The sequence below is a fragment of the Lathamus discolor genome, chromosome 1, assembly GCF_037157495.1.
Source record: "Lathamus discolor isolate bLatDis1 chromosome 1, bLatDis1.hap1, whole genome shotgun sequence".
NCBI classification, from domain to species: domain Eukaryota; kingdom Metazoa; phylum Chordata; class Aves; order Psittaciformes; family Psittacidae; genus Lathamus; species Lathamus discolor.
The window spans coordinates 137,462,523-137,488,775 of record NC_088884.1 but is presented as its reverse complement, the minus strand read 5'-3'; the positions used below and the strand labels follow the sequence as shown (position 1 = coordinate 137,488,775).

The 26,253-nt window shown below is 40.0% G+C and overlaps 3 protein-coding genes across 14 annotated transcripts in view; 1 reads left to right on the top strand and 2 right to left on the bottom strand.

The window, feature by feature from the left end:
• Positions 1–4,353, top strand: part of DCUN1D4 (defective in cullin neddylation 1 domain containing 4) — a 41,474-nt gene extending 37,121 nt beyond the window's left edge. For all 11 annotated transcript variants that reach the window (XM_065697445.1, XM_065697431.1, XM_065697480.1 and 8 more), the window contains one exon: positions 3–4,353. In XM_065697445.1, the coding sequence (XP_065553517.1) occupies positions 3–58 (56 nt within the window). In that variant the 3' untranslated portion in view covers positions 59–4,353. The remainder of the gene's footprint in view (positions 1–2) is intronic.
• A 5,378-nt stretch (positions 4,354–9,731) lies between these two features.
• LRRC66 (leucine rich repeat containing 66) lies at positions 9,732–19,308 on the bottom strand. Of its 2 annotated transcripts, XM_065697408.1 has the most exons (5): positions 17,913–19,308; positions 17,194–17,688; positions 15,194–15,363; positions 14,314–14,644; positions 9,732–12,925 (listed from the first exon to the last, which is right to left on the bottom strand). In XM_065697408.1, exons 2-5 carry the CDS (start codon positions 17,681–17,683, stop codon positions 10,236–10,238), a joined length of 3,681 nt encoding a protein of 1,226 aa, XP_065553480.1. In that variant the 5' UTR covers positions 17,684–17,688; positions 17,913–19,308; the 3' UTR covers positions 9,732–10,235. The 2 variants fall into 2 exon arrangements, with proteins under 2 accessions (XP_065553480.1, XP_065553471.1); XM_065697399.1 differs by having other exon boundaries at positions 17,194–19,308.
• A 686-nt stretch (positions 19,309–19,994) lies between these two features.
• SGCB (sarcoglycan beta) lies at positions 19,995–26,083 on the bottom strand. Its single transcript, XM_065697420.1, has 6 exons — positions 26,007–26,083; positions 24,544–24,753; positions 23,434–23,619; positions 23,130–23,321; positions 21,964–22,095; positions 19,995–21,016 (listed from the first exon to the last, which is right to left on the bottom strand). The coding sequence occupies exons 1-6, from the start codon at positions 26,028–26,030 to the stop codon at positions 20,813–20,815; spliced, it is 948 nt and encodes a 315-aa protein (XP_065553492.1). The 5' UTR covers positions 26,031–26,083; the 3' UTR covers positions 19,995–20,812.
• Between the last annotated feature and the right edge of the window lie 170 nt (positions 26,084–26,253).

Sequence of the window (26,253 nt, the reverse complement as noted above, 5' to 3'; positions counted from 1 at the left end):
AGGGCCAGTGTTGTTGGATGAGTTTGTGGAGTGGTATAAAGGAAAACAGATGACATAGGAGTTTAACTATGCACAGCCACTCAAGAGTCACTGTTACCACAGTTATGTCAACCATTAGCCATAAACTGCTATTTGTATCAAAGTGCATGCTGCTTTTCTTGCACTGCATCCCTTTTGCAGGGAACTTTCGATGTTTGCTATTTAACAAGCTAGCTATGCTTGCTGTGTAGCATTGTTCTCTTTGAAGGCTGCTTTGCATTTTGTATTTACACTACAAATTGGTGAACTTGCCAGCGTCTTCACTGTGATTATGTGTATATTGCTGTCTAAATTTTGTATATGTGTATAAAAAACCCCTTCAGCTAGGGATTATTTCTGCAGAAATGTATTGTAAAAATAATTTTGTGGCATATTTCTAGTCATCACTTACATGTTTGTTGAAACTTTAGTTGTTTTGTTTTTCTTTCGGTCTCAAATGTAGCATTTCAGAAAATGAAATGAACAGACTGCTTGGACAGAGTTATGTGAAGAGCTATTGTCAGTTTTAATGTTACTATTTGAGATGCCAGTTTCTGGGAGGAGAAGACATGCTGTGACTTCCTTCACCAGAATTCGCCAAACCTGACCGATTGCTTAATAGGAATGAAACATTGATGTCTTAAAATTCTCTATATACACATACAAATATTAAACCACTGTAATAGTTGTACATGCCACAAATGATTTCCATTTGAAGAAAAAAGTACTGACTTTTTAATGTTAAAACTGCAGTAGTCATTACAGGTACCAATGAACAAATTAAAGTACCTTTTAAAAATGGGCTTTAGACTTTTGTAAATTGCCTTTGGCATATTCCTCTTAATTTTTGGTGTACCAAGAGTGTTTGGTTTAAGTTGTGATCTAGTGAAACTGGAAGTTCTAGGTAAAATTATTGGTTTGGGGAATAAAGTCTGCTCAGCCCTAGCACATAGATAATACAGATTTGGGGGTTGTTTTTTGTTTTGGGGTGTTTTTTGTTTGCTTCGATGGGTTTTTGTTTGTAGTCTTTGCCAAAGTCTCTAACTTTGTGTTTCTAGGTAATTGGAAATATGATACTGAATAGTCAAAACATTTCCTTTTCTTTCATGCTGGGGATTGGAATTCCCAGAGTGTCCATTGCAGGCAATGGCATGTTAAACACCAGCATTAAATGGCAGTGCTTTTTAGTAGGGACCACTTCCTATTTCACTCATTCTTTATCTGTATAGGGCAGTTCTAGTGATTAATCTGGGGAAAATGAGTGAATGGAATTACGTTTAATTTCCATAATTTTGTCACATTGCCTTATCCTTATTTAAGTAATGTGTTGATTTTTATAATAGGTCCTCAAAGTATCCGGTGCTATTAAACTTTGAACCCTTAAGATTTACTAAAATGTTCCGTATTGATTCACAGAGCATTTAACAAGAAAGGGCCAACCTGTGTTTTGGAATGAAGAATAACATTACTTTTCTGTAGAAATATTTTACAAGGTATTGGCAGTTTTGATATTGCTCTGGAATGCAGTCTGGGGGAGGGGGAAAATGTTTTATGTTGAATGTGAAATTTTCAGCTGTATTGAAGGTCCTGTTCTGCCATCAGTGAAGTCAGGAACAACTGTCCTTAACTTGACTACTTTCAAGATTAAGCCTAGTTTAGCAAAAGCTGAACGTGGTGCTTAAACATTAGTTTGCTACCCTGGACAAGGAGGTTGTAATTGTGGTGCTACAGGTGGTCAATTGTGTTCAAATCTGTTTGCTGTTGTTGATTTTTTTTTTTTTGTCAAACTCAGCTGCCAAAGACAAAAATTGTGTGTGTTTATGTATATTTGTATATACATAAATAGACAATATATGTGCATATACAAACCCCTCGAATTTCATGATGCTGAGAAGAAGAGACTACCTTTCCCTGTGAAATAGTCATGTTTGGATTTCTGTGACACTAAATAGTGCTAATTGAAGTTAATAGTATTAAAACATACATAGTCATTGCTTTCTTATGTACTAATATGCATAACCTTCATTCCGTGTTTAATGCCAGTTTGCACAAGAAATTAATTCAGTGGAGTGTGGTGTTTAATGTTTACAATATGCCTCTTACTAAAAACCACAAGTTTTATTAAGACTTCTGACGTAAATGTATATATTACCGTAGTATAACCTTAAAGAAATAATCAGTGGAGCTGCTGGTTTAGTTCTGAAAAGAATGAACTTAGAAGCAATATAACTTTAACATTAGGCTAGATTGTGGTTGCTAAGATTTTAAGTGAAATACTGTAATTGTTCCTAAGTGTTAAGCTAGTTACTGACTCTAGAAAACAGTTTAGCACAAATTGGCATGAATCCTGCAACAAATACAAGATGTGCATAAAAGGTTTTGTATGTCACACATAATTTAGCTTCCAATAATGGAAGCAAGAGCCAAAGACATTTCTAATCTATTACTGTTGCAACTTTCATCTAAGAGGGTCAACAGAAATCTGTTCAGCTTAATCAGGTGCTCCTTTTCCAAGTTTTGCTAGTGTTTAGCAGAACACAAAATGTAAATAAGAGCAAGTGAAACGGGAGAGGAAACCTCAGAAAGCGCTCATGTTGTATAAGTTAACAAACTCTGATTTTTTTCTTTGTGTAAAAGTAATCAGGAGTAATGGAAAGGAGGAATGCGTTTGGAAATGAATCAGATGCTGCAATTTTTTTTCTTCCACTTGCAAGCAGGATAAATCCGTAGTCTTCAGCTGGTTTATGAACATGCATCTTCATAAAATCAGCCACAGATTCAGTTGCAGCTTGTAGATGGCTTTACTGACATTTATGGGGAACAGATATACTAAAATGGACCTGTATGGCTTGATAAACTTACCTGTGCTATCCATCCTTCTGTTTGTGCTAGATACACTGATAAGCAGAGAAACCTGACATTGCCAGCTCCTGTATTTTGGAAAAAATCCCTCTCATTTTTAATTACTGTGGAAATGTAACTAAGCTACTGGGTTTGCATTGTAGTTAATACAACCTGGGTGTCTGCTGTTTGGTTTGTTGCGCCATGATACAGTTCATACAGGGTTTTCTTTGGGGTTTTTTTTCCTCTTGAAAGGTAATATATAGAATATGCCGACTTCTTGGACAAGACGCTTAGAGGTCGTTCTGGAAGAAGTGTCAGGGGTCTTGTGCTAATCTTTCTGGTGTATTATTACTATCCTTATAGCAGAATCTTGATAATCTTTGTGCAGTTCACACTTGGTGTTTGGGAGATGAAAGTGGAAAACCAGTTAGTGGAAGGAAAACAGCATCCAGAGACTATAGCAGTGGACAGTCTTTAAGTTGATAGGTGACAAACATTTGAAGCTCTTTGGACTTGATAGTCTTAAAGGTCTTTTCCAACCTAAATGATTCTATGAGTATTAGTAACTGAAACATTCCATGAATTTAGTTTCATTCTACAGGAAAATGATATTAAGTATTTAAAATATTAACAAAATTCTGTGTTACTGTTTTTTCACTCTTCATCCTTTTCAAGGAAAACAAGCTGAAGAGGATGGAGTTTATTGGAATCCTTTATGCGCCTGAGTTTTCAGTTCAAGGTTGTCTTTAAGCTACAATAAATATTTGGGTTACCTTTGTGTAGCCTTTTCTAGCGTTAGTAGGGGACTGGAGATGTCTTCCATCTTACTTCAAATACATGCATTTTATTTCATCACAAATATGCTCACACAATCAAAGTTAGTTACAGCTCATTGTTACTTGGTTAATGTTCCCGAATCACGTTATTGGAGGGCAAGAAAGGGACTTAAGTTGTGTTAAGGTTTTCCCAGATTTCTGTTGATCCTTGGTCACAAGTCTAACAAATTGTTTAATACTCTTGGAATTCATACACACAGCTTTAAAGGTTAGCTTGTGCCCTTGTATAACTGCTAAGATACCTCTTCCTAGGCCTTATATTCTGTCCTTTCATACTGCTGTAAAAGTGTATAAAATCCATCCACCAGCTACATTGTTGTCTGTAATTGAGACCAAAACTTAGCTTGATTTTTTTTTTGTTTGTTTTATTTTTAAAGATTTCCCCTATTCTGTGTGTGTGTGTGCGTATGTGTGTTATCACCAGATAGTACCTACTGACACTGCTGATGCAGGAACAGCAGTTAACCTGTAACTGTGAATGCTTTGTTACTTGGATATTACATAAATAAGGTGTGCTGAACTCCTGTGATTCACAGCCTGACAGAAATACTGTTAACACCACCTAACATGAGTTCCTCTGGTTGATTTTTAGGCCTTTTGCTGGTGTTGATGTAAAATGGCATCTCACAAATAAACAGTATTTGTGTTGGTTTCAGCAACTGACTTCAGATTTTTCTGTGGTTCAGAAATTCTCATATCTCATGCATCACTTCAGCTGGCAACCTTTATCATTTAGTAGCAGAGAACTGGTATGTACAATCTTGTCATTCTTATTTCTCATAGTAAGGAATATCAATATTAGAAACTTTGTTGGAGAAAGGTACATTTCAGATGGAGTGTATGGGTGTAAAACTGCATTGTATTACAAAAGGTTTCAACAAAAAGAGTCAATTTGAGCAGGAATGTCTCTTAAGACGAGATTTTTCAAGAATAATGATTATTACCCACAACATCTCGCCACAGGCTTTTGGCCCATGGGGGGGGCTTGCTTGCTTTCAACATAAGAAAGCTGTTGGTTGTACGGGTGGATGAACAGGCAGTGAGGCAGACTGAAAAGTAGTTGTATGGCAGGGCCCAGAGGGTGGTAGTCAGCAGTGCAAAGTCTAATTGGAGGCCAGTAACTAGCAGTGTACCCCAGGGGTCAGTGCTGGGTCCACTCCTGTTCAGGCTCATTGATGAGCTGGATGATGGGGCAGAGGGTACCCTCAGCATGTTTGCTGATGGCACCAAACTGGGAGGAGTGGCTGATACACCAGGGGGTCATGCTGCCATCCAGAGAGACCTCAACAGGCTGGAGAAACGGACTGACAGGAACCTCATGAACTGTGAGAAGTGTGAAGACCTGCACTTGGGGAGGATCAGCCCCATGCACCAGCATATGCTGGGACCCACCCAGCTGGAAACAAGCTTGACAGGAAAGGAACTGGGGCTCCTGGAGGACACCAAGTTGAACATGCGGCAGCAAAAGAAGGCAAATGGTATCCTGGTCTGTTAGATGAAGTATTGCCAGCAGGCTGAGGGAGATGATCCTTCCCCTCTCCTCAGCACTGGTGAAGCCAGTCCTGTGTCTTCTTCTGGGCTCCACAATGCCAGAGAAACTTGAGTCCAGCAAAGGGCCATGAAGTTGGTGAAGGGACTGGAGCTTCTCTCCAGAGAAACCTGGAACTGTTGAGAAGATGCTAGGTTGAGATCTTACTGATACATATAAATACCTGAAGGGAGGGTGTGAAGAAGATGGAGCCATGCTCCTTCCGCTAGTGCCCAGGGGCAGAACCAGAGGTCATGGGTGCAAAGTGAAACTCAGGAGACTCCCCCTGAATATCAGGAAACACTTTTTTGCAGTGAGGGTGGCTGAGCACTGCACAGGTTGCTCAGGGAGGTTGTGGAGTCTCCGCTTTTAGAGGTACTCAAAAGCCTTCTGGATATGGCCTGGGCAAGCAGCTGTAGATGGCCCTGCTTGAGCAGGGGGAGTGGAATAGATGACCTCCAGAGGTGCCTTTCAACCAGCTTTTCTTTGATTCTGTGATTTCTAAAAGCAACTGCTAAAGAAAATTCCCTTCAGTTATTCAAATTCAATGCTAGCAGAGAAGACAAGTCTCAGGAGTATTTAAATGTAGTGATACTTTGATCAGAGAGTCTCTTCGTAACCTTAAACACCTGTGATTTCCTTACTTTTTAGAAGACTTTAAATTATTTGACTTGTAATGAGCTCTTGCATTGATCTTTTTAAAGCAGAAGTGGTATTATCTAAGCAGAACAGTAGAAAAGCTGATAGCAATAAGACATGAAAATTGCAGCCTATGTCTCCATAATATTCACAAATACAGATTTTAAAGGAGCCATTAGTTAATTTTACTGCTTTATATTGCTTGCAGAATTACAAATCTGATTTTTAATACGAAACAGACTTAAAAGCTGGCAGAGAAAATAAGGAGAACATGTTAGAGACCATAAGAAATTGGGTTTTTTAATATTTTGCACTATTTGAGCTGCCAGTCCTAAGGCTTTTGACTTAAAATGTTATTTACAGTACATTTACTGCATTTACAGTACAGTTAGAATATTGTAATGTAGAGCCCATTCTGGAGACACGGTTCTTCATTATGTTCACATTAGGGAAGGCTAGGATTGCCTTCATCAGTTCTCAGAATGTAGCCTGCTTCTTGCATCTATAAGAGGAGGTGAGTCATAGTCTTCTCTACCATGAAAACTTTAATATTACTATTCAAATAGTTTCTGATTTTAATTATATGTAGGTTAGATGCGAATGTCTTTTCTTCAAGGGTTATTTTCCAGCCTAGTTACCAGTGAACTCTGGAACAAATGAAATGCTTTGTACCTACAGCAAACAACTTGATAGTTATCCAAGGATCATAAATATGTGTTAGAAAATGAGAGCTTTATTTCATTCTGATTACTGTAGTTCTCTGTGTACTCTTAAGACTTCTTTAATGTTTCCTATACCGATTCAGTGTATGAGGGATATTATGTCCTGTCAACACTAGAGCTCAGCACACTTGCCCTGTAAGGAATTGTGCCCAGAGTATTACCAACATCCTTTTGGCTGCCTCCTCGTGCTTCATGTGCACATTCATACAGCATATGCTCAGCCACCTCTGTCATCAAGCCTATTCTGTGACTTGGTCTGTTTACCCACTGTCACCTGTGATAGTAACAGAAGTCTTACCTGAGTGTGAGTTTTGCTACCTGAAGTTACTGACGAAGCTGATGAAGTTTCAGCTTCCCTGGAGAGCAGTTGCAGTTACTCCTCTCTGCAGTGGTAACTCCTGTGCATGGAGAAAGAAAAGTAAAACATAAAACTTCTGCTCCTCTATCAGCAGCTGATTTTGTAGTGGTGTGGGTATTCCAGAAAATTCTCAGTGACCAAACCAACTAAACTAGGGAAGATACTGGTGTGAGCAGGATACAGTGGATCGATACCAGCTGAAGTGGAAAGGAAAGGGAGTGGATAAAACCTCAAAGTGTGCTGGTGAATGGAGAGACTACAGCTATTGTATACAAAAGTGCATGATGAAATAGAGTGGATGGAGAGGAGCAGAGTAAAAGGAGCACTGCTTGGAAGCCACAGAAAATAGGTTTTATATGAACTTTAAGAGCAACTGCTGATGAAGCGAGGAACTAGTATGAATGAGAAGCAGCTGAGTGCGTTTGCATGAAGTGATGCCAAGAGTGGAGAGATCAGTAGCAAAGAATGGCACAAGATCAAGCATAAATCTGAAGGTAAGTTTGAGACAGAACATCAACAGTATTCTGACAGCAGAATTAAATACTTTGTCCCATGTTAAAAATCCCTTGACAAGGAAGAAAATTTACCTGATTAGCACAGCAAATAACTATTTTTCTGTAAGTGTATGGCATTACACTTGCAGCTTCTCACAAGCAGTGGACTGCCTGCATCACCACTGCAGCATCCCCACTGCAGCATCCCCATGGTCAGGAAAAAAGAGAAAATGATTTTGCAATTTACATTTTGAAAGCCTGCTGAACTGTAGCAAATGACAAAGCTTTGCTGTGTATGAGACAGCACTTGAGCCAGTTTGGTCTTTTTCTTGTGATCCACAAAATTGCCTTGCTTAGGCAGTTACATTTCTTAACTTGCTAGCAGCTGGTACAGCCAAAAGGTGACAGACAGGCCTTGGAGAATGGTCTGTCAACACTGTGTGAAGACTCATACATGCCATAATGAGCAAGTCTGTGCTTTTTTATGTATTCCATTTTTTAAGTTGCTTTGGCCACAAGTAACTTGTCTGTATAATGAGCTATACTGAAAAGCCAGTTATGAGCACTGGTGGTGAGGAAATACTGCTCTGTTTTCTACTTCTGGTGGCTCTGTAGCTGTTCCTATGAGGAATCACACTCATATTACCCAGTTTTTTCCTTCTAGACAGCTTCTGAAAACACAGTTGTTTTTTGTCACATTCTGTTCTCTGAGAACAGCAGCCTTAAATTCAATAGATGCCAAGGCATTACATGAGATTGAGACTACATGGGGTTTAGGAGAGAAAAATTGCAGTAGAATAGGGTATAACAGTTACAGACACTTGTATAATCAAGGAATGAGTTTATTGGGTAACTTTATTTTAGCTACATTTCTGGGGATGCTGTGATTTTGGCAGGTTGCCGTGTTTTGTTGTTTAGTTCTTGTCTACTTGGAGTAGGAACAATTGTGGACAGTGAAATGTGTAAAACCTTTGCTTGTGTTTGAAAAACTGAAAACAAAATCTGACCCTTAAACTCATGAATAATGTGATGACAAATGGACCAGTTTCTTCAGAAGATGATCTCGTCCTTGGTTCCTGAGTGGACTCCTACTGAAGGAATGAAGCCAGTACCTGCTCTTAATAAAGTTCTTAGTTACCTAGTTAGCATTTTAAGTATCACTGAGTACTGAAGCAAAAAAGGACAGAAATCTTCCAAGAATTAATTGGTAGGCAAGAAGATCTGTGTGAGTGCAGCAGATTGATTGTCTGTGAAGGAAATCTAAGCAGAAGTGACTTGGCTCGGTAAGTGTTTAACTGGTAATTGTGATGGTACATGTTTGCCCATGGCACTTGGTCACCAGCTAGGGTTAAACCACTACAGTAAGTAATTGTTGGAACTCAAGGCACTAAAGAAAATGGTTTTCAAGAGATCGAGTAATACCAGTACTGGTCTCCTTCAGCTGCTTTTCCTTGCCTCGAGTTTTTTTGCAGTAGTTCTTTTTTAGCTCCAACATGTGAAGCGAACAGATCACTAGCTTCTGTCAGCAGCGGTTTCTTCTGTCCTAGCTTTCTGTCTAAAGATAGTTCCAGAGATGTACCTGCACCGTTGGATTTTCATCTGGTGGAACTGAAATGTGTTCTTCTGTTCAGAGCTTTTAGTGAATTAATTGTGTCTGCATGACAGGGTTTTCCCTGAGTTGCCAGCCAGCCTATGTTTAATGGGAACCTGGGCCTGTTCCCCTTCGTAATGCCATTTCCCTTCAAAGACTACGTCCATGATACTGTGTACGTTAAAAGGGCCTTGGGCCATGTTCAGGGAAAAACTTAAGATTTGTTATCTTTTGGCTTAGAAAAAGTTACTTTACATCAAGCAATTGATGGTCTTACACAGCAGTTCTGAGCTGCTCTTGATTTGCCCCTCTTAAGTAAAATTCTGAAGTGGGTATAGGATCCTTTTTCCTAGGGAATTATAGCTTAGTAATAGTAGGCTGGCTTTTCTTCAATTACTCTGCCTGTGTCAGCACACCTGCAAACTGCAGGTAGCTGCGTTTCCATAGCTGACTTTTCTGCAAGGTTTGAATTCTGTTTCTTTGAGAAAGGAGAGTTCCATTTCTCTCTCTGTCTTGACAAGTTAAAACCTCATTTTTTATGTGTAATTTAATACTGCTCACACTTTACCTATCTCTGCAAAACTGGGGGTGTTCAGAGACACTTAATCCACAAATTTGGTTCAAAAAGCAGAAGAGAGTAATATGCACTATTTCACTGTATAGGGTGAGTCCCACAGGAAAACACAGTGACAGTGTAAGGATAATTTCAGTGTTATATTTATTTTAGACAAAGAAACAAAACAGTCCATATTAGAGGCCAATACAAAGGGAAACTAATATCTTAGTACCAACAATAATAAGAAAGTAAATATATATTATTGTAACTCAGCAAAAGCTTTATTAGCAGGTACAACTACCAAGTAGTTTACTCTTTTAAGTATCCTAGAGTTGGTTTCCATGAAATCTATTCGTGGTTGTTTTCTTTTTTTACAAGTACCCTTAAAGAAGTCCATGGCTTCTGACCCAAATTACCCTTTGGAATTAGAGTGGTTTTAAATTGGACATACACTCTAGTTCCATAACTTGGCTTTCGGAACTTAAAGGCAGATAGATGGTTGTACCGAGGGTTACCGAAACCCCAGCAAAACCAACCCAGGCTACTTAACAATTATTAAAAGTTACACACTTCATTTTAAGACACAATCATTTTTGCAACTACTGTGTGACATAAACACTGGGGAAGCTTAGTGTTACGTTTTTGTGTCTCAGCTATTGAAGTTTGTTCTCCTGCTTTCCAAAACCTTCGCAAATCCATCAAATGCTCTCTTCTTCTTGACAAAAACCTGTCCCTGTCCTAAATTGGTCTGACTTCTTTTATGGAGTTTCTCGCTTGAATTTTGGAGGTTGACAGCCGCTGTAGAATTGTCGTGCAGTCCTGTCAAAGTAGTGTCATCCTCCACCTTTCTGGAGTCAGTGCTTTCGGAGATTGTATTCCCTGTAGTTGTTTGTGGGAATGAACATGACCTGTATCGTGTGCTTTCACTGGAGAAGCCTTGTGGGACTGAGAGGGAATATGCGTCCTCATCACTCTGTTCCAGTTGCAAATGATCTTCTGTGTTGAATATTGGTTGTGTTTTCCCAGAAGAGTGAAGATGCACCAAATCTGCTGCTTCAGGCAGGTTGCAGTTTCCGGTATCCTGTAATTCCATGTATCCATCACAGTTTTTCTCATTAAAACCTCTTTGCATTACATCTGCACGAGCCTTAGGTGTGTTCTCCTGCTTCCTCTGTGGCAGCAAGTGTTCTGTCTCTGTAATAACTGTCAGCTGTTTTTCAGCTGTGTGTTCAGGCAGAGAGTGAGGACGTGAGTTGTTGCTGGAATGCGGTAGTGATGTTCTTTTAACAATATCATTCAAACCAGTATCAATGGGAGCAAAAAGGAAATCACTGTCTTCAGATGTGTTTCTTTGTGCTATGCCTCCTTCACCATGATTCTTTTCGGAGGAGTTCCTATCTCTGTGTTCATCTGTATTTCCCTCTGGTGTATTTGCCTTTTGTCCAGTGGGACTGAAGCTGAGGGAATGCTGTGGTTCAGTGGGAAACTGATCTGGCTGCTGCTCAGCCTCTTCAGGAGTGTTCTCTGTATCTGCATCATACATAGGGGAATGTTGTAATGAAAGTAACATGTTACCAAAACCTGCACTTGGATTGCAGAGAGAATCAGAAACCAAGGTCTGTGCTGCTGACTCGGCATTAATAAAGTGATCAAACGTAACAGGAACATCTTGATTTGCAGAACTAATTGTGTCTGGATCTGACGTGCTTATGTGGGTGCTGCATTTATCAGTGTAAGGCAGCGCTGTTTCAAGCATGATGGTATCTGATCCATAATTAATAGTGGTTTCAAAATGCACGTTCTTGTCTTCATTTTCCCCAACACGCTGAAGTCCAGCGGCAAGGTTTGCAGATTCTGGCAGTGTTGAGCACTTCTCAGTTCCACTGTTCCTATCAGCTTCCTCTAGTGACGACTGACAGACAGGCAGGTTGTCTCTAACATCAGCTTGTTCCAGTTCAAAGTCTGCTAAAGAACTACAGTCGCTCATTGTGAATGGAGCCCCCTCATCTGAAGAACTGTCATTGAATATATCTGCGGAAGCACCTCTTTCATTTGTGGGTTGTGCTTTACAGTTGTACTCTGTAAGAGGAGAGTTTTCTGTTGTTTGGTAGATGCTTAAATTCTCAATATTTGTATTTCTTCTGCAGCTACCAGGTAAAATAAAATCTCCCACATCACTGGTTAGATTTATGTTGCCTCTTAGACAAAGTTGTTTGTCACAGCTTTGCCTTCCAGGCATACATTTTGTAGTGCTCATGGCTTTGTTTTGTGGAACAACACCTTTTCTTTCAGGAGAATCTGGTGTAGCCTTTGTGATACCAGACTGCAGCAGAGCAGAGCTGTTGCTTACCTTGCTGTTCCTAGAATCTTGTGCAACTGTACATGCTTGTACTGTAGAAAGTGGAAAGCCAGTTTCTCCCTTGAAGGGTAAATCTGAATCTGAAGAGTCGGTGTGGTGTGAGTAAGAGTCAGCGTTTGATCTCCTGCATATGGGAGGGATCCTGCTCTTCTCTGAGGCTTCATTATTTGCATATATTGGATCTTTCTGTAGTGAAATTTCATTACTCTTTAATTTTCTTGGCGTTACTTCCTTGCTGTCCTTGTCATCTATCCTTACAGAAAACAGTCCATTATCATCAACATTTACATTTTCATCATTGCTGATGCTAGTTTTGATGTCTGAAAAAAAAGCTTTTTTCTTCACGTTGGTCTCATCATTGCTTTGTTTCTGGTACTCTCCTTCAGTATTTGGTGCACGTACACTGCTACCAATGACATTTGCTTGCGAAGTACAAGTTTCTGTAGGAAGAATGTATACGTTCCTTGAAGAATCCTCATCACAAATGAACAAGCTGTGTTGTGTATTGGTTGGTTTGCTTGTGCTTGCAGAGCACTTTCTGCTCAAGGTTTCATCTGAAAAAGCTTGGTTACAGTAAGTACGTTCTGAAGCTGAGTTCTTGTTCCTGCACATAAGTCTCCACAGGCTTCCAAGGTAGGGTCTAGCAAAAGCACCCAGGCAAAAAGCACAAACAAATGTAATGAGCACCGAGAGGCACACAGCCAGTGTAAGGTCTTGCTCTGTTCTTTCTTGTCGCAAAGCAGGGTTAGCATCTCGGGCTTTGCGAACCAAAAATGTTGAGCCCCTTTCTTTCACCTGTATATCATAGATGAGATATTTCTTCTTTGTTGTATTAGAAATACACAAATATAACCCTTCAGCAGCTTTCTCAGCATTGTGTATCACTAAATTATTCATTTTATCCAGTGTCATATGAGGAAGACTCGTATCTTTTGAAATTCTGCCGTTAGGTGTCCACCAAGAGGCTCCATTCTTATTACCTGGAAAAGAAGAAAATAGAAACTAAATCTTTCTTAAAAACAGAATACTTGGTTTTTGGGGTCAGGTTACTTCTGTAAGAATATGCTCTGACCTATCTTTGATAATTTCAGCTATTTATTGTAAAATCCATTTTCTTTTTATCCATCCTGTGTCATTTTACCAGGTATCTGTTAAACCATCATATACTCCCCCTCCCCCACCCCGCTTTAAAACTGTACCTATGGGGTCTTAATAGGAGGCATTACAAGAAAAATATCATGTGTGAGGGAGGAGATCACTGGAATTAGATAAGTGTGTTCTGGGTTGTACTAGAAACACCTGCTGATGTCCCTTGTGGAAGAGCTGTATTTATAGCCAGACGTTCTCCACTGTGGACACGCTCACTGTGTGCAGCAATGAGCTAAAGCTTCACTCGTTAACTCTCAGTGTGCCAATCACTGTGATTTTCCTCTAGTTACTGCTTTGACTGCAACAGTAAGATTTGAAAACCAAAGATATTTGTATCTATCTACTGAGCAATTGTTCCAAACTTTAGCTGGTGTAGACCATGGCTGGTTGTTGGCTTTTGGAATGGTTTAAGGTTGTACGTAGCCCTTTGCCTTTGGATTTGCTTGTGTTCCCAGTTGAGTTTTGGTGCAATCCAGTGTGTTGATCAGTTTCCATGACTCCTTGTCAACAGACAAAGCAGGTGGCATATCTGATGGAAACTGTGTATTTTCATTTGGGGGTGAGAGTTTTGAGGGGAAAGCCTACTCACCTCAAAGCAGTAGCAGTCTTAAACCATGACAAAGTGCTATTGTCCAGTAGAGTTAAACCATTCTGCCTTATGGCAGAGGGCAAACACACCTTCTGTTCCAAGTTTGGTCTTAAGTTTTCCTTCTGCGTGGGAAGTCCTAGCTCTGTATTAATTGGAAATGCTGACTGTGGGCTACAGTAGCTGTACTTATGTAGGAGAAATAGAAATCCTCTCCCCTGCAAATAAACTTTCATTTTATTTTGCTACAGATGGACACCAGAAATGTTACTGTATCCTTCTCAGTTCTCTAGATGCCCCAGATGCGCAACCCTGCTATTCAATCCTTTGTTTGCGTTCCAAAATTAACCGATAAATTTGCAATGTACTGCTTAGTGAAATTTATTTGTGTATAATTGGGCATCATTATTAGTTTAATGTAAAGAAGAAGATGAAGACTTCTGTGGAGAAATATGACAATCAAATATTCTAACGGGTATACTCCTTTATAATGAAATAATTTGCATGTTCATTGTCGTTCAGTTGTTTTTAAACAGGAACTTTGGAAATCCACTTTTTAAAACAGATTTCTTTGATCATTCTGCACACATCTCTTTTTTAGTAACATATGGATGGAGCCCCTGTTTTACATACCTCTTGTGTTGTCCAAGTTACAGTTTAGCACTACCATCTTCCCTGTTGGGATGGCAGCCCCCTTGAGCAAAACACTGTCGCTGCAGTTTAAATGCGAACTTGAAAGATAGAGCAGAGGTTTCTGTGAGCTGGTGCCAGATTTATTGTATGAAATACTCATTTTTTTCCTTGTGGGGTCTAAAAGAAAATGAATGAAATGCTTGAAAGCATTCAGTCTGCAATTAAATACCCAGGCATTATTTGGCAAATCCACTTCAATTTGAAAAGAGTTCAAGCTGATCAGTATCTGTGGTAGGGGGGCTGCCAGAGCATTTCCACGGAGATCTACCACCTAGTTGGAAATAAGTCAGAATTAATTTGATAAGCCTTACAATGGAATCCTAACTGCAGTATCAACAAGAGCATTTCCTTTAGCATACAAGCACTTCGCACTCACAGGGCAATACCTCTGGTCAGGATTGCAGTAATATTTTTCTAAGCTTTGTAATTTTAATGAAAATTTAAACTGTGGTATATTTAGAATTCTCCCATTGTAGACTACCTCTGTGTGCATGGGAAGCCGCAGGGCCCTCACCACGGAAGGGATGATAGTAGAGAAGGACGTGTGTGTGTTTAAGTCAGTTATGGATTGGTTTGTGGCATAAATAAACGGTGAATTTATGGTTATATTTTGTATATTTACAAGTGTATGTTTTCCTGTATATGAAAAGCATATATTATATATCAATAATGATTATTTTCACCATTTGCTTTAGTTTTTAAAATTGTATAATAATATAATAATCAAAGACCAATACAATCCTGCTGAATAGCTGATAATTAATATCTTTAACAGCAATTAATACAAAACACTGAAACAGTTGTAGTACTGCTTTGCAACCTGTAATTTGTTGAGCTCCCTGAAGGCGTCTGGATGAATTTTAGTTATGTGGTTGTTTCGCAAGTCGATGTCCTTCAGCTGTGAACAGTTCTGAAAATCGTTCAGATCGATGTGTTGTATGCCATTGGATGACATATGGACAGTTTGCAGAGACTGCAGCAGGCCCAGTCCTAGGAAGAGCAAAACTGTTTCACAATTCATGTCCTTGTTTTTCCAACTGCATCAAGTGGCTTTTTAAAAGTCTTTGCATCAAAATTCCTTCCATTCCTGACTATTGCAAGGAGTGGCTGCAGGCTTTGAGTTATGATGCCCTTCTTATCTAGTGGTTGTCCCATTCTAAAAGTTGCACAGCATCAGCAGCAGGCAGCATGTTAATACATTCACTACCAATGCATGTTTTAAAGGTTCACAGCTCCGTAAAAGCAGTAACATTCCTTTGTGCTATCAAAATTATTCTGACTGTGATCTCTGTGCTTTGAGCACATCTCTCTGGAGAACTGGAGGTAGGAAAGGAAAAGTGGGAAAAGGGTGGAATATGCTCAGTTTATGAAATCCAAGTATGTTAATTGTAAATAAATGATGGAGATGCAAAAGGTGATACAATATCTCTTACTCATTGCCCTTTGCAAGTCCGTGGGAGTTTCCCATTTGAACCACACTCACAGGATATAAACCTGACTGAAAACAGAAATGTGTTGTTTCTTACACCTGTCTGCCAGTGAATTATCAAAAGCATGACAGTGTCTTCCTCAGCATATCCTAGTTATAACAGCATCTGTCTTCTGTAAGCAGCTCTTTTGAATGCTGGTGACACCTCCTTTTTCTCAGGTGCTGCGTGGCCAGCCCCCAAAGCTCCAGCCTGCAAGTTCCGATGAGACAGCCAGCGCATGACACTTGACCTCACCACAGTTTGTAACACTTGAATGTCACTCTAAAATGATTTTTGATCATACAGCATTGTTGAAAAGCCACTATTTGTCTGTAAACATTTTGCCCTTGGTGTCATCTAGTTTGCTGGAAACCTCTTACTGCAGTTTGCTGTGCTGTTCCTTGAGTAATTGATCTTTGGGTTTATTGTGAAAAGCAGAGGGAATGATTCATTCCTGCTGTAAAACTAGAGGCAGCTGGTAGGAAAGGCATTCAGAAGTTCTGGCAGCTCATAAATTCTTTCTTGCACCTGCATGAAGAATTGTAGTTTGGATGCTTCCCTGAAGCTAAATTTGTGCCAGAAATGTATGTATGGCAGTTTCTGCTTCATTTAACCATTGTCTGGACAATGTGAAGCACTGGTATATTATCAAAGATCAGTTAAATTCAGCAAACAACATACAGGATAGCACTGCTCATATGGCAGCCTCTTCATTTAGCCACTGTTTTAGACAATATGAATCACCTGTTTATGAGGACAAAGGCTGTCATAAAGGCTGTGATGCCCAGCATAGTTCAGGGGTGACAAACACTTTCTAGGAGTCTATTGAAACCTTACAGCCCTCTCCTGTCACCAGGTGTCACTGCTTGGGTGTCAGATGGCACAGAGCAAAATTGTTTTGACTGAGAAAAATACATTTTCTTGACTTTGTGAAATACTGAAATCAGAGTAAGCTTTATTTAAGATTATTGACATTCTTCTGAAGAGTAGTATGAAATTCATTATCCATAATTTTCTTGATGTTAAGGTTCACGACTGGGTTATGGAGGCTGATGTTTTTCCAGAGATCCTTATTTCCCTTTCTGTACCACAAACAAAAATACTGCTTGGGGTCGCAGAGGATAAGTTTGGTTATATCTGACTGACATGAAGGCATTACGATTGCAAAGACTGTATAAAACCCACAACCCATTTGTTTCAGTCTCTGTATTTGCACACAGGTGGAACTTTTCCTCATTTTACATGTAACTAATAGAGATGATCACATTCTGAATTTAGTAGGATGTTACCAAATCATATCCACAACCAACTTACCCCGTGGGAGCAAGGTTTAAGGTTTTGAAATGCTTACCTCTTGGAACTGTATTAAGATGATTTCTTCCCATTGACAATACTTTCAAAGCAGGCAGGAGATGATCAGTTTTTCCGTATGACCCATGTGCAGGGGTAGCTATGTCCAGTGTAAGGGTGTGGATGGCATTACCATTGAGGATTAATGTTTCTAAAGCAGGTAAATTCCTACAAGTAGTTAAGGAGACTTCAGAAATCAGATTGTTACTGAGATTCAGGTGTTTCAGCATCCATTCTTTGTTTCTTCCATCGGTGCACAAGAAAGTTTTAATATTATTGTAACTAAAATCAGCTGTTATTGCTGTTTGTGAGATCTCCTCCGGAATAGTAGACATTCCAGTAAAAGAACAGTTCAGTAAGAGCTCCTCACCCCACTGGCAGTCTGAATGGTGATGCGTATCAAGAAGAATCTGCTGTGACTTGGTCCCCACTGAGCCAGGAAGATGACAGTAAAGGACCACAGCTACGACACTCAAGTGAAGGTTATCCATAGTATCTGCATGTAAAGTGAAGAATGGTGGTAAGTTCAGCATAACAAGACTTAAACAGAAAGCGGAAATACTTTGACATTAAACAAAATCAAACTGAACAAATAAGGAAGCATTGCCAATGTTCTGCCCTAAACATTCCATTTTGGAGTCTTCGGTACTTTTCGAAAAGAACAGTCAATAACCGGTCATCTTTCCCCTCCCACCACCTCTCCCGAAAAACAATCCCAACCTTGTCTTTCTTTTCCAGCCCTTCAGTGGGGAAACACAGCTTCAACAGGAACTTGTGAACTAACAATAGTGAAGACTTTTGAACTCTACTTCAGGAATCACACAATTACCACTGAGCAAAGTCCACCACATACAATCCATGACAAATATGTGTGGAATGATCTTCATACTTACAGTCAATAAAACACTAGTTTCCCTGTTGATAACATAACAATGTATTTTTAATAACCAACTATATTCTTACAAATAACACTTCCAAACCACAGCTGCATCTTAAGAATTTATTGTTTCATTTCAAAACAAACATTTGAAATTCAATTGGTTTTCACCTACTGAAACAACCACCACCTCTACCTGTGCTGAGAACTCTTCGCATCTAAGTTGTTTCAATGTACCCAGGATGGTATTTTACACAGAGGCATGTAGAGTGTACTTGGAACACACAGAATCTTAAGTGCATCTGTGAGAATGAAATAACGGATGTGCCACACAGTGTTTTAAATACAAGAAACAGAAAAATGTACCTCAGGCAAATAGAAGAAAACCAGCAAATAAATGCACAACGTAAGGCAGGTGTGGTGCCAACATTTTTCAAACTGTGTAGTGAAGGCAACAAAATACATTAACAACACATAAATAGTAGCTTACAAAATGATAACTTATTTCATTTGGGTTTTTTGCATGATCAGTTTTGCTACATTTTGACAAAAAGGTCCATACCTCAAAACCAAGTCTCCAGCCCAGGATTTAAGAGTACCTTTGTGACAAACCTTTCTGCTATGTTGCATACAGTATTTAAAAAAGAGCTCTTGATAAAGAATCCAATACTAGCATATAGGCCTGTCAGTACTAACCAGAGAAAAGCTTTAATATTCTCTTTGTTTGTAAGTTACTCTCTGATGCACTGTAATTTTCAAGATCTATTTCAGCTTTGAGGATACAGCTGCTTATATTTTTATATGTGCATGTGTCTATATTTAATATATACAAAAATAAAGTGACCAACTGCCATTAGCATGAGTGAAAGTTCTAAAAGTGTTACAATTTCTTTCCTCCTCTTAACTGTAACAGATACTGAGGCACTGCTTAGCAGCAAAGGTGTGTGCAGGTTTTTAGCAAAATACCTGTTGAAGTGGTTAACAAGTATTAACTCCAGTAACATTATGGTGTTCATGAAGGCTGTATGCAAAATGTTAGTACTCTCCTATAATCTCTAATGTGAGCAATTCAATGGCTTTTGCTACGCTTTATTGTCTTCTGCTTTTGTTAGAACATCTCCACTGCTGTCCATTTCCAAAACCTCAACAACTATCGAGCATCAGACTCTGGTTTTGTCCCCAAAGGGCAAGGAGGGAAGCATGACTACTCTGATCTTCTGTGCGGTTTAATGCCTGACCTAAGGAGTAATCCCTTCCAGCCCTACATGGACCTAGTGACTTCTACTAAATACAATAAATGGACCTTGGATACAAAGTTCTTGTTGCAACAGGAGCTGTTTTGTATTTTGTGGAATTCTATATACTTTGGAAGCAAACCAAAGGTAGACAGTTTATCTTCCCGTAACAAATGACCAAGTCTGAAGTGAACGTGTAACATTTGCACAACTTTTAGGAAGAGAAGTGTGTGCTTATCTAGAAAAACCTGTAAAAAAGCGACTTGCAAAGTCACCTTTGTGACCTCCATTATCAAGATTACTTGATGCTACTGAAAAACAAGATGATTATTTTAAACTGAAAATATACATGGGGTGGGGGAAGGAGGAATCTTACAATGAGCTGGTCTATTTTTAGGACAGAACACCTTACCTCTGCAAAGGCAGTTAAATAGTTTCTGTAAGGCCCCAGCTCTCCATAGACATTGTTGCCAAATTCAGATACATGTGTATTTACTCTGCTGACAGGATTTCCTACCATCACATTCAGAATTACACCCATGCAGTTTAACCTCAGAATTTAATTCTGGGGTTCTTGGTAACACATCAGTACTGACATTGACAGGGAAAAAGAGATCTGATCTCAGGCACTGCTGCAACAGTCATGCTTTAGATGATTGTCTGTTAAAAAACGGATTCATATGCAGTTCATACCAAAGCACCCAGGAAAATATTTTTTTGGGCAGTGAGCAAGTTACATCTTTTAAAATGTACTTCTAATATAAACATGTTTTATAAATACTTCACATAAATTAAGCAACTGTAGAACGCCAAAACTGCACAGACAGAATGGGAGCTCAAGTACCACTTCAGTTATCACAGGACTGTTTCAAAATTAAAGTTACATTTCCACACCTGATATTACTTTGCAAATAGTATTTATGCTACCATTTTTTTTTTAACTACATGAGACTATATGGCAGAAATAATGCATTATTATAAAGTGAATCTGCCACTACCCCTCTCTTAGTACCCATATGGTAAACCACATCATTTTGGGGGAAATTATTATATCAACCTTTGGCAAGAAATGAAGAAAAGACAAAAATCTGCCAGTAAATCCACTTTCAACAACAAATTGACATTCCTGTTGAAGTCCTTCAGATCGCAGATGTGTTCTCAGCAGCCCTCAAGGTCTTGGGATGTAGGACAAAAACCTTCTCTTAAGGCAACTGAAGGCAGACGAGACTGTTGCTAAGATCACATTCTTGAAATATATTCTACTGATCTCAATTCAGGAAGGTACTTAAGTACACATGTAGATAGACAGCTTATTCCATCAGTGCCGCTATTATCGCTAACACGATGGTGACATAATACTGCTGAACACCACAGCCTTTGTTTAAAAATATTATGTAACAAATGTTAGTATAAACTGCTGTAAAACCAGAAATCCTTGAAGGCATGCAATTACTTCATACAAATACATGTAAACACAGAAGAGAACTCTCCTGGTAGTGGTCTGTGTTTCAGTGTGTGGCTCCACATGGATTGACAGAAGTCTGACAACCCATGTTATAATCTGTCACCTGGACCTTGAAAAGTGTCCCATCCGCACACATGCAAAGCTTGAAACGCAGCCAGTTCCCATTATTAAACTGTTCCCCGTAAGAAGAACTTGGCAGTCGTGATGGGCTGACCATCACAGTTCCATTCAGAATAATGCTGTTTTCCTATTAAGGAGAAAAAAAAAAAGTATAACTTCTAATTTAAACAAGGCAGGTTGCTTTTGAAAAGGACAAGCTGGTTTAATGAATAAGTGACATCTTTAGGATGGCTGTAGGCATCAACAGGATAAAGCAAGTACATACAACAAGGTTTCATTTTCTAATTCAATTTGTGAATAATGCCTCTGGATTTCTCCATTACAGTCAGCAATGTACTTTGCTATTTCAATGGTAGATTGATACTGAGAGACAGCAGTAGTGGCTTTTCACTTTACAGACCTATTACCAAATGCAGTACATCTGAAAATATGGACATGAACTGGGAATCAGAGATTGAATTAATACACTGAATTTATTCACACATGAAATGAAAGTGTATGTATCTCTGTTTTTTTATCCTCTTCTAACCTTTTCCATCATTCCATATGCCCTGCAGTCTTACCACCCTGCAGAACCCTTACATGAATGCTGGCAAGTTATACTGCAGCAGCACAGACGATAGTGTGCTCTGCTCCTCTGTCTAAGGTTGCTGGCCCCAGTAAAGCCTCCAAAAGAGAAGATTAATTTCCTTTGGTATTCTTTTCAGTGCAGAAGCCAATAGCTTAGCTTTAACTGCATTGTGGGGTTTTGGTCTCTTAGCAGTAGTAAATCATTGGTACCTGGAAACTTCTGAACCAGTAATTATCACCAAAGTAATAAGCCACCTTTAGTTTGTGGTGTCCCTGCCCATGGCAGGGAGGCTGGAACTAGATGATCTTAAGGTCCTTTCCAACACTAGCTATTCTATGATTCTATGGTTCTATGAAAATCCTACTAAATACAGACTGCAAATAAACTTTAATGCAACACTATTTCACGTAAAACATGCAGCTATATAAAGCTACATCAGTTCATTATCAGCCTGAATTTGAAACTAAGCTGTTCCAAACAAAATGCTGATTTGAAATACTTACTGCTTTAAGTTCCATGTTACCCCCCATTCGAAACTCAATGGTCTTGCCTGTGATGAAAACACCTTCATTTCCACGGACGATAGCACGGCCATCAACCTTTATGTTTAGATCACTGGTTGCATTGCTGGTAATCTAAGAACGTGACAAAACAAGTGTACTACAGAACAATGAAACTGTGTCACTTGGGTTTGTCTGAGTAATTTCAATTACCTTAAAAATTGCTACAATTTAATAAAAACTTCAATGTACTTTTTTGCCCTTCTGCCATTATGCCTATGAAGTTTCTGCCAATTTTTAGTTTTCCACATTCCCATTTAAAAATAAGGATTACTTAATTATGGAAGGTATGTAGAATAGTTTTTTTTCCTGGAACATACTATCTAATTGTTAGCCTTGAAGAGGAAACATGAAGAACTAAATTCTCTTTGTTCTTAACTGGATTGCTCAATGCTTCCTAAGGCACACCCAACCCTCTATAAAACCACTGGTATTACTCTACAAAAGTTATACAAAAGAACCATGCACTGTACTCTATGTGTAAAGCCTTTGTTATGAGTAATGATATGCATGAAAGAAATTTTAGCCTCACATTAAGTTCAAATTTTAAACATACACACACTAGCATTTAGGTTTTTTATTTTTTTGACAAATATATCATATTTAATGCAGAAACCAAGCTAAGAACTCATTTAACCTAAAAGCCATGAACTGACACGGCTCCTGTAACACTGTAATTGTTCTCTATACTTGTAATAAGACTTCTGAAATTCTGATTGTATCATCATTTATCTCCAACGGAAGCAAAAAAGACATGAAATTCTGGTAATTATTTTGTAAGATCTTAATGAAAACAGAGAAGCTTTTCATAGAAATTTGATTTCTCAAACAGTTATTCATGCACAAGTAAATGCTTAATAAAAAGACACACAAGCCTAGTTGGCATGGTATCCCTCATACTGCACTCATTTAATGATGTCAGATTTAATTTCTGTTCTAAATTTTTAGAGTGATTTACATTTTCAGGGCTGCATTTTTAGCTACATCTTGTCAAAATTCTAAATATGCCTGAAAAATTGGATTAGTAAAGTTGTTTTTTCATTACTCTACAACTCTAAGGCAATTCTGTAATGAACTTTTACAAAAAGTGGTAGTTAAAGGAGACTTACCCTCTCTGTAGAAGCCTTCTGTACATTCAAGATTTTAACTCCATTTGGCAGATGAAACTCATGAGTTTCATAGTCCGTGCTGAACAAGGTATTTTGTGTCCGTGGGTCAACAAATTCCATGCCAATATCACTGGTAATAGAAGTTTTGTCTTTTTCCACACTAAGCTTGGTTGTTCCTTGCTGAAATACAATCTTCAGAAACAAAGTCATGCAGTTAATGATGTTTGAAGTGTAACATTTATTCATAATGTGAGTGCAATACCATAGTGTTGCTCACAGATTTTCAATTCATGATATAACTTACAGGCTGATTATTTCCAGTGATCACTAAGTCTTCATTACGTCTGCCTCCTACAGTGCTTTTATACAAGGGATGTATTACACCCATGTCAGAAACTTGCTTAAACCGCAACAAGCCACTCTCATGGAACTCCATACTGTCACAACCATTGGGACCGATGCGAATCACCGCCCAGATAACCAGCGTGATCTGAAAGAGAAACATGCATTTTCAAAGATTACTTTGACCGTCTGGATCTTGCCACAACAAGTACTGTATTAACTAGATGTTTTATTTGAAATAATTATTAATGCCAGTGTTTAAGTGAGCTTTGGGTGTGAATTTACTTTAGTCTGCTTAATTCATACTCGAAGCATCAGAACACATTTAATTATGAAATGCATTTTACATGATTTTTTTTAGATTCATCTGAAATGGTAGCTAAAATTTCTCTCTCTCTAATATATATATATTTGAAATAAAACATGTCCATATTAAATCTTTCTCCTGTTTAAGGGTAACAATGGTATCACTGGCTAAACAAATTACCTGAACAAAGCAGCTGAGCTCAGGATATACTCACCCTTGAACTACAAGAAAGCACCTTCACAGGTGGATGTCAAGTTATGAAAAATAATTCATTACTTCTCAGTGATCAAGCAATAAAAAGGTAGTAATTACAATGAGAGTTTAAAGTGCACTAGATGGTTTATTCTGAATGCTCACATACAGCTCTGTTATTATATATAAAATATTTATCATATATAAAATATTTATTATATATAAAATAAAATTTATCCCAAATGCATTTGAACTACACTAGTAACACTGCACATTCACTGTTATTCAGTTCTGGGAATGGAGAGCTGCTTTCAAGGTTCCTAATTCTATGTTGCATAAATAGTAGGTTCCTTACTGGGACCATGATAACTGAAATGATCATGACTGAACTTGAAAGATTCTTCCATCTAATCTTGCTCAGATTACAAAAGAACAGTAAAAGAAAGGAGATAAATGAGAAATTTCCTTCAGTACATTTTAAGCCTTTCTTATCCATATGGGAATATTTATTTCTCTAGTAAACTGTCAAAATTAATTAAGTCTTAAGGCTTACAGCCAAAGTATTATACTCACAATCAGATTGATGACAGCCAAAATAAAAAGAAGAACAATCACACAAATGGCCAAGTTGCCTTTCCTGCCACGTAACCCTGTCTTATGGAGACGGTCTTCATCAATTGGGATGTATCCTGCTTTAAAATTACTGTTGTGCTCCTTATTAACATTCCTGCGTTCCACAGCCTTCTCTCGCATAGACTTCTTCACTGGGCCATTAGAACTTTGCTAGAATACAAAGCATGGAGAAGCCGTTAAAATGTTATCTTCTTTTGCTGAGGAACAAGGAAATGGTGTTGAGAGAGGTGCTTGACCCAAACAGTTTTATGGTGTGCTTCCTCAGTGATGTTCTGGAAGCCACTCTAGCACTGGTGGAACTCAGAATTGGCTAGGCAAGAAAACTGAAAGAAGAGGGAAAAGGCAATGGAAATCTTGTACAACAGAACAGTAAGCATATTGTCCTGAGGGCAGTGTGTTCTTGAAAGGATGTGATATTGAGCTAGAACTCCAATGTTTTTTCACCTGGTAAGACAGCACCACAGAAGACAGCACCAGGACTGGGAGAACATGGCTGAAACAGTGCTAGCTAGAACAAGCGCTGAAGCATCTATGCTAAATTAGGCAGTGCTTCCTATGGCACGCGAGACGAGGCTGCGTAGGACCCCTCAGGACTCTGGTACTTCACACCCACTGCTGCCACTGGCGCAGATGCACATGCACAGGCTCACTCGGACTGAAGGGCCCGTGGAGACAACGGCCGAGCTCCTGAGAGACGGGCCCTGGAACAGCTCGGCCCTGCCCGCTGCGGGGTGACAGCGGCACCCTTACGGGCGAACTCAGCGCTCGCTCCGCGTGAGGCCTCGGAAGCTGCGCTCCAATCTCAGCCCCAGGCTTACTTACGCCCCGCCGCCGCGTACCGTGCTTCTGCCCCTGTAACAAGATGCCTCACGGCGCACTCCCGCAAATACCGGCCGCGCTGACCAGCTGCGTTCCGCTCCACCAACTAGCAGCAAGCGCCTATTTACGCAAGACATCGACATTCCTGCGCAGAAACGCCACAGCACTTTATTTCGAAAACAGAAAGTGTTTTCGTTGACAGGGATTGCGCTGGCTGCACGGCACAAAACGGGGCTGCACCACGGCTACGGGCTCCACAGGCCTCTACCCGCTGCAAGGCAGAGGCCGCCCGTCCCACACAGAGCTCGGCGCCGGTCACACACGCCATTTCTCCCCTTCCCGCCTGTCACGAGCAGTCGGGAGCCACGGCCATGGGGGTTGCCCTCCGCGCCGGAGGGCTCCGGCACCGCTTCAGCCTCAGCTACCGCCGCAAAAACGGCGCCCCCGCCCGACCGCCCCCTCCACAAGCAGCGCCCCTCGGCTGGAGCGACTGCTCGGGCGGCGGGCCTGGGCCTCGCTCTCCCCTCGCCCCGGCGGGGGCCGCCCCGCCGCCTCCCCGTGCTTGCACCTCGGCGGGGACAGACCTGCTCGGAGGCGGCCGCCGCCATCTTCCTCCGCCGCCGCTGCCGCCGCCGGCCCTGCGGAGGGGCCCGCGGGCGCCCCGCTGCGGCGCAGGGAGGGAAACGGTCGGGGCGGGCTCACGGCCAGCTCGGCGGCGCGTGTCCCGGAGGCGCCACCTGGCGGCCGATGCCGCGCTGCCCCAGGCCGGGCCGAGCGTTACCCGCGTCGCCATGGCACCCGCCGGCGCTACCGTCGCCACAATAAAAGCGG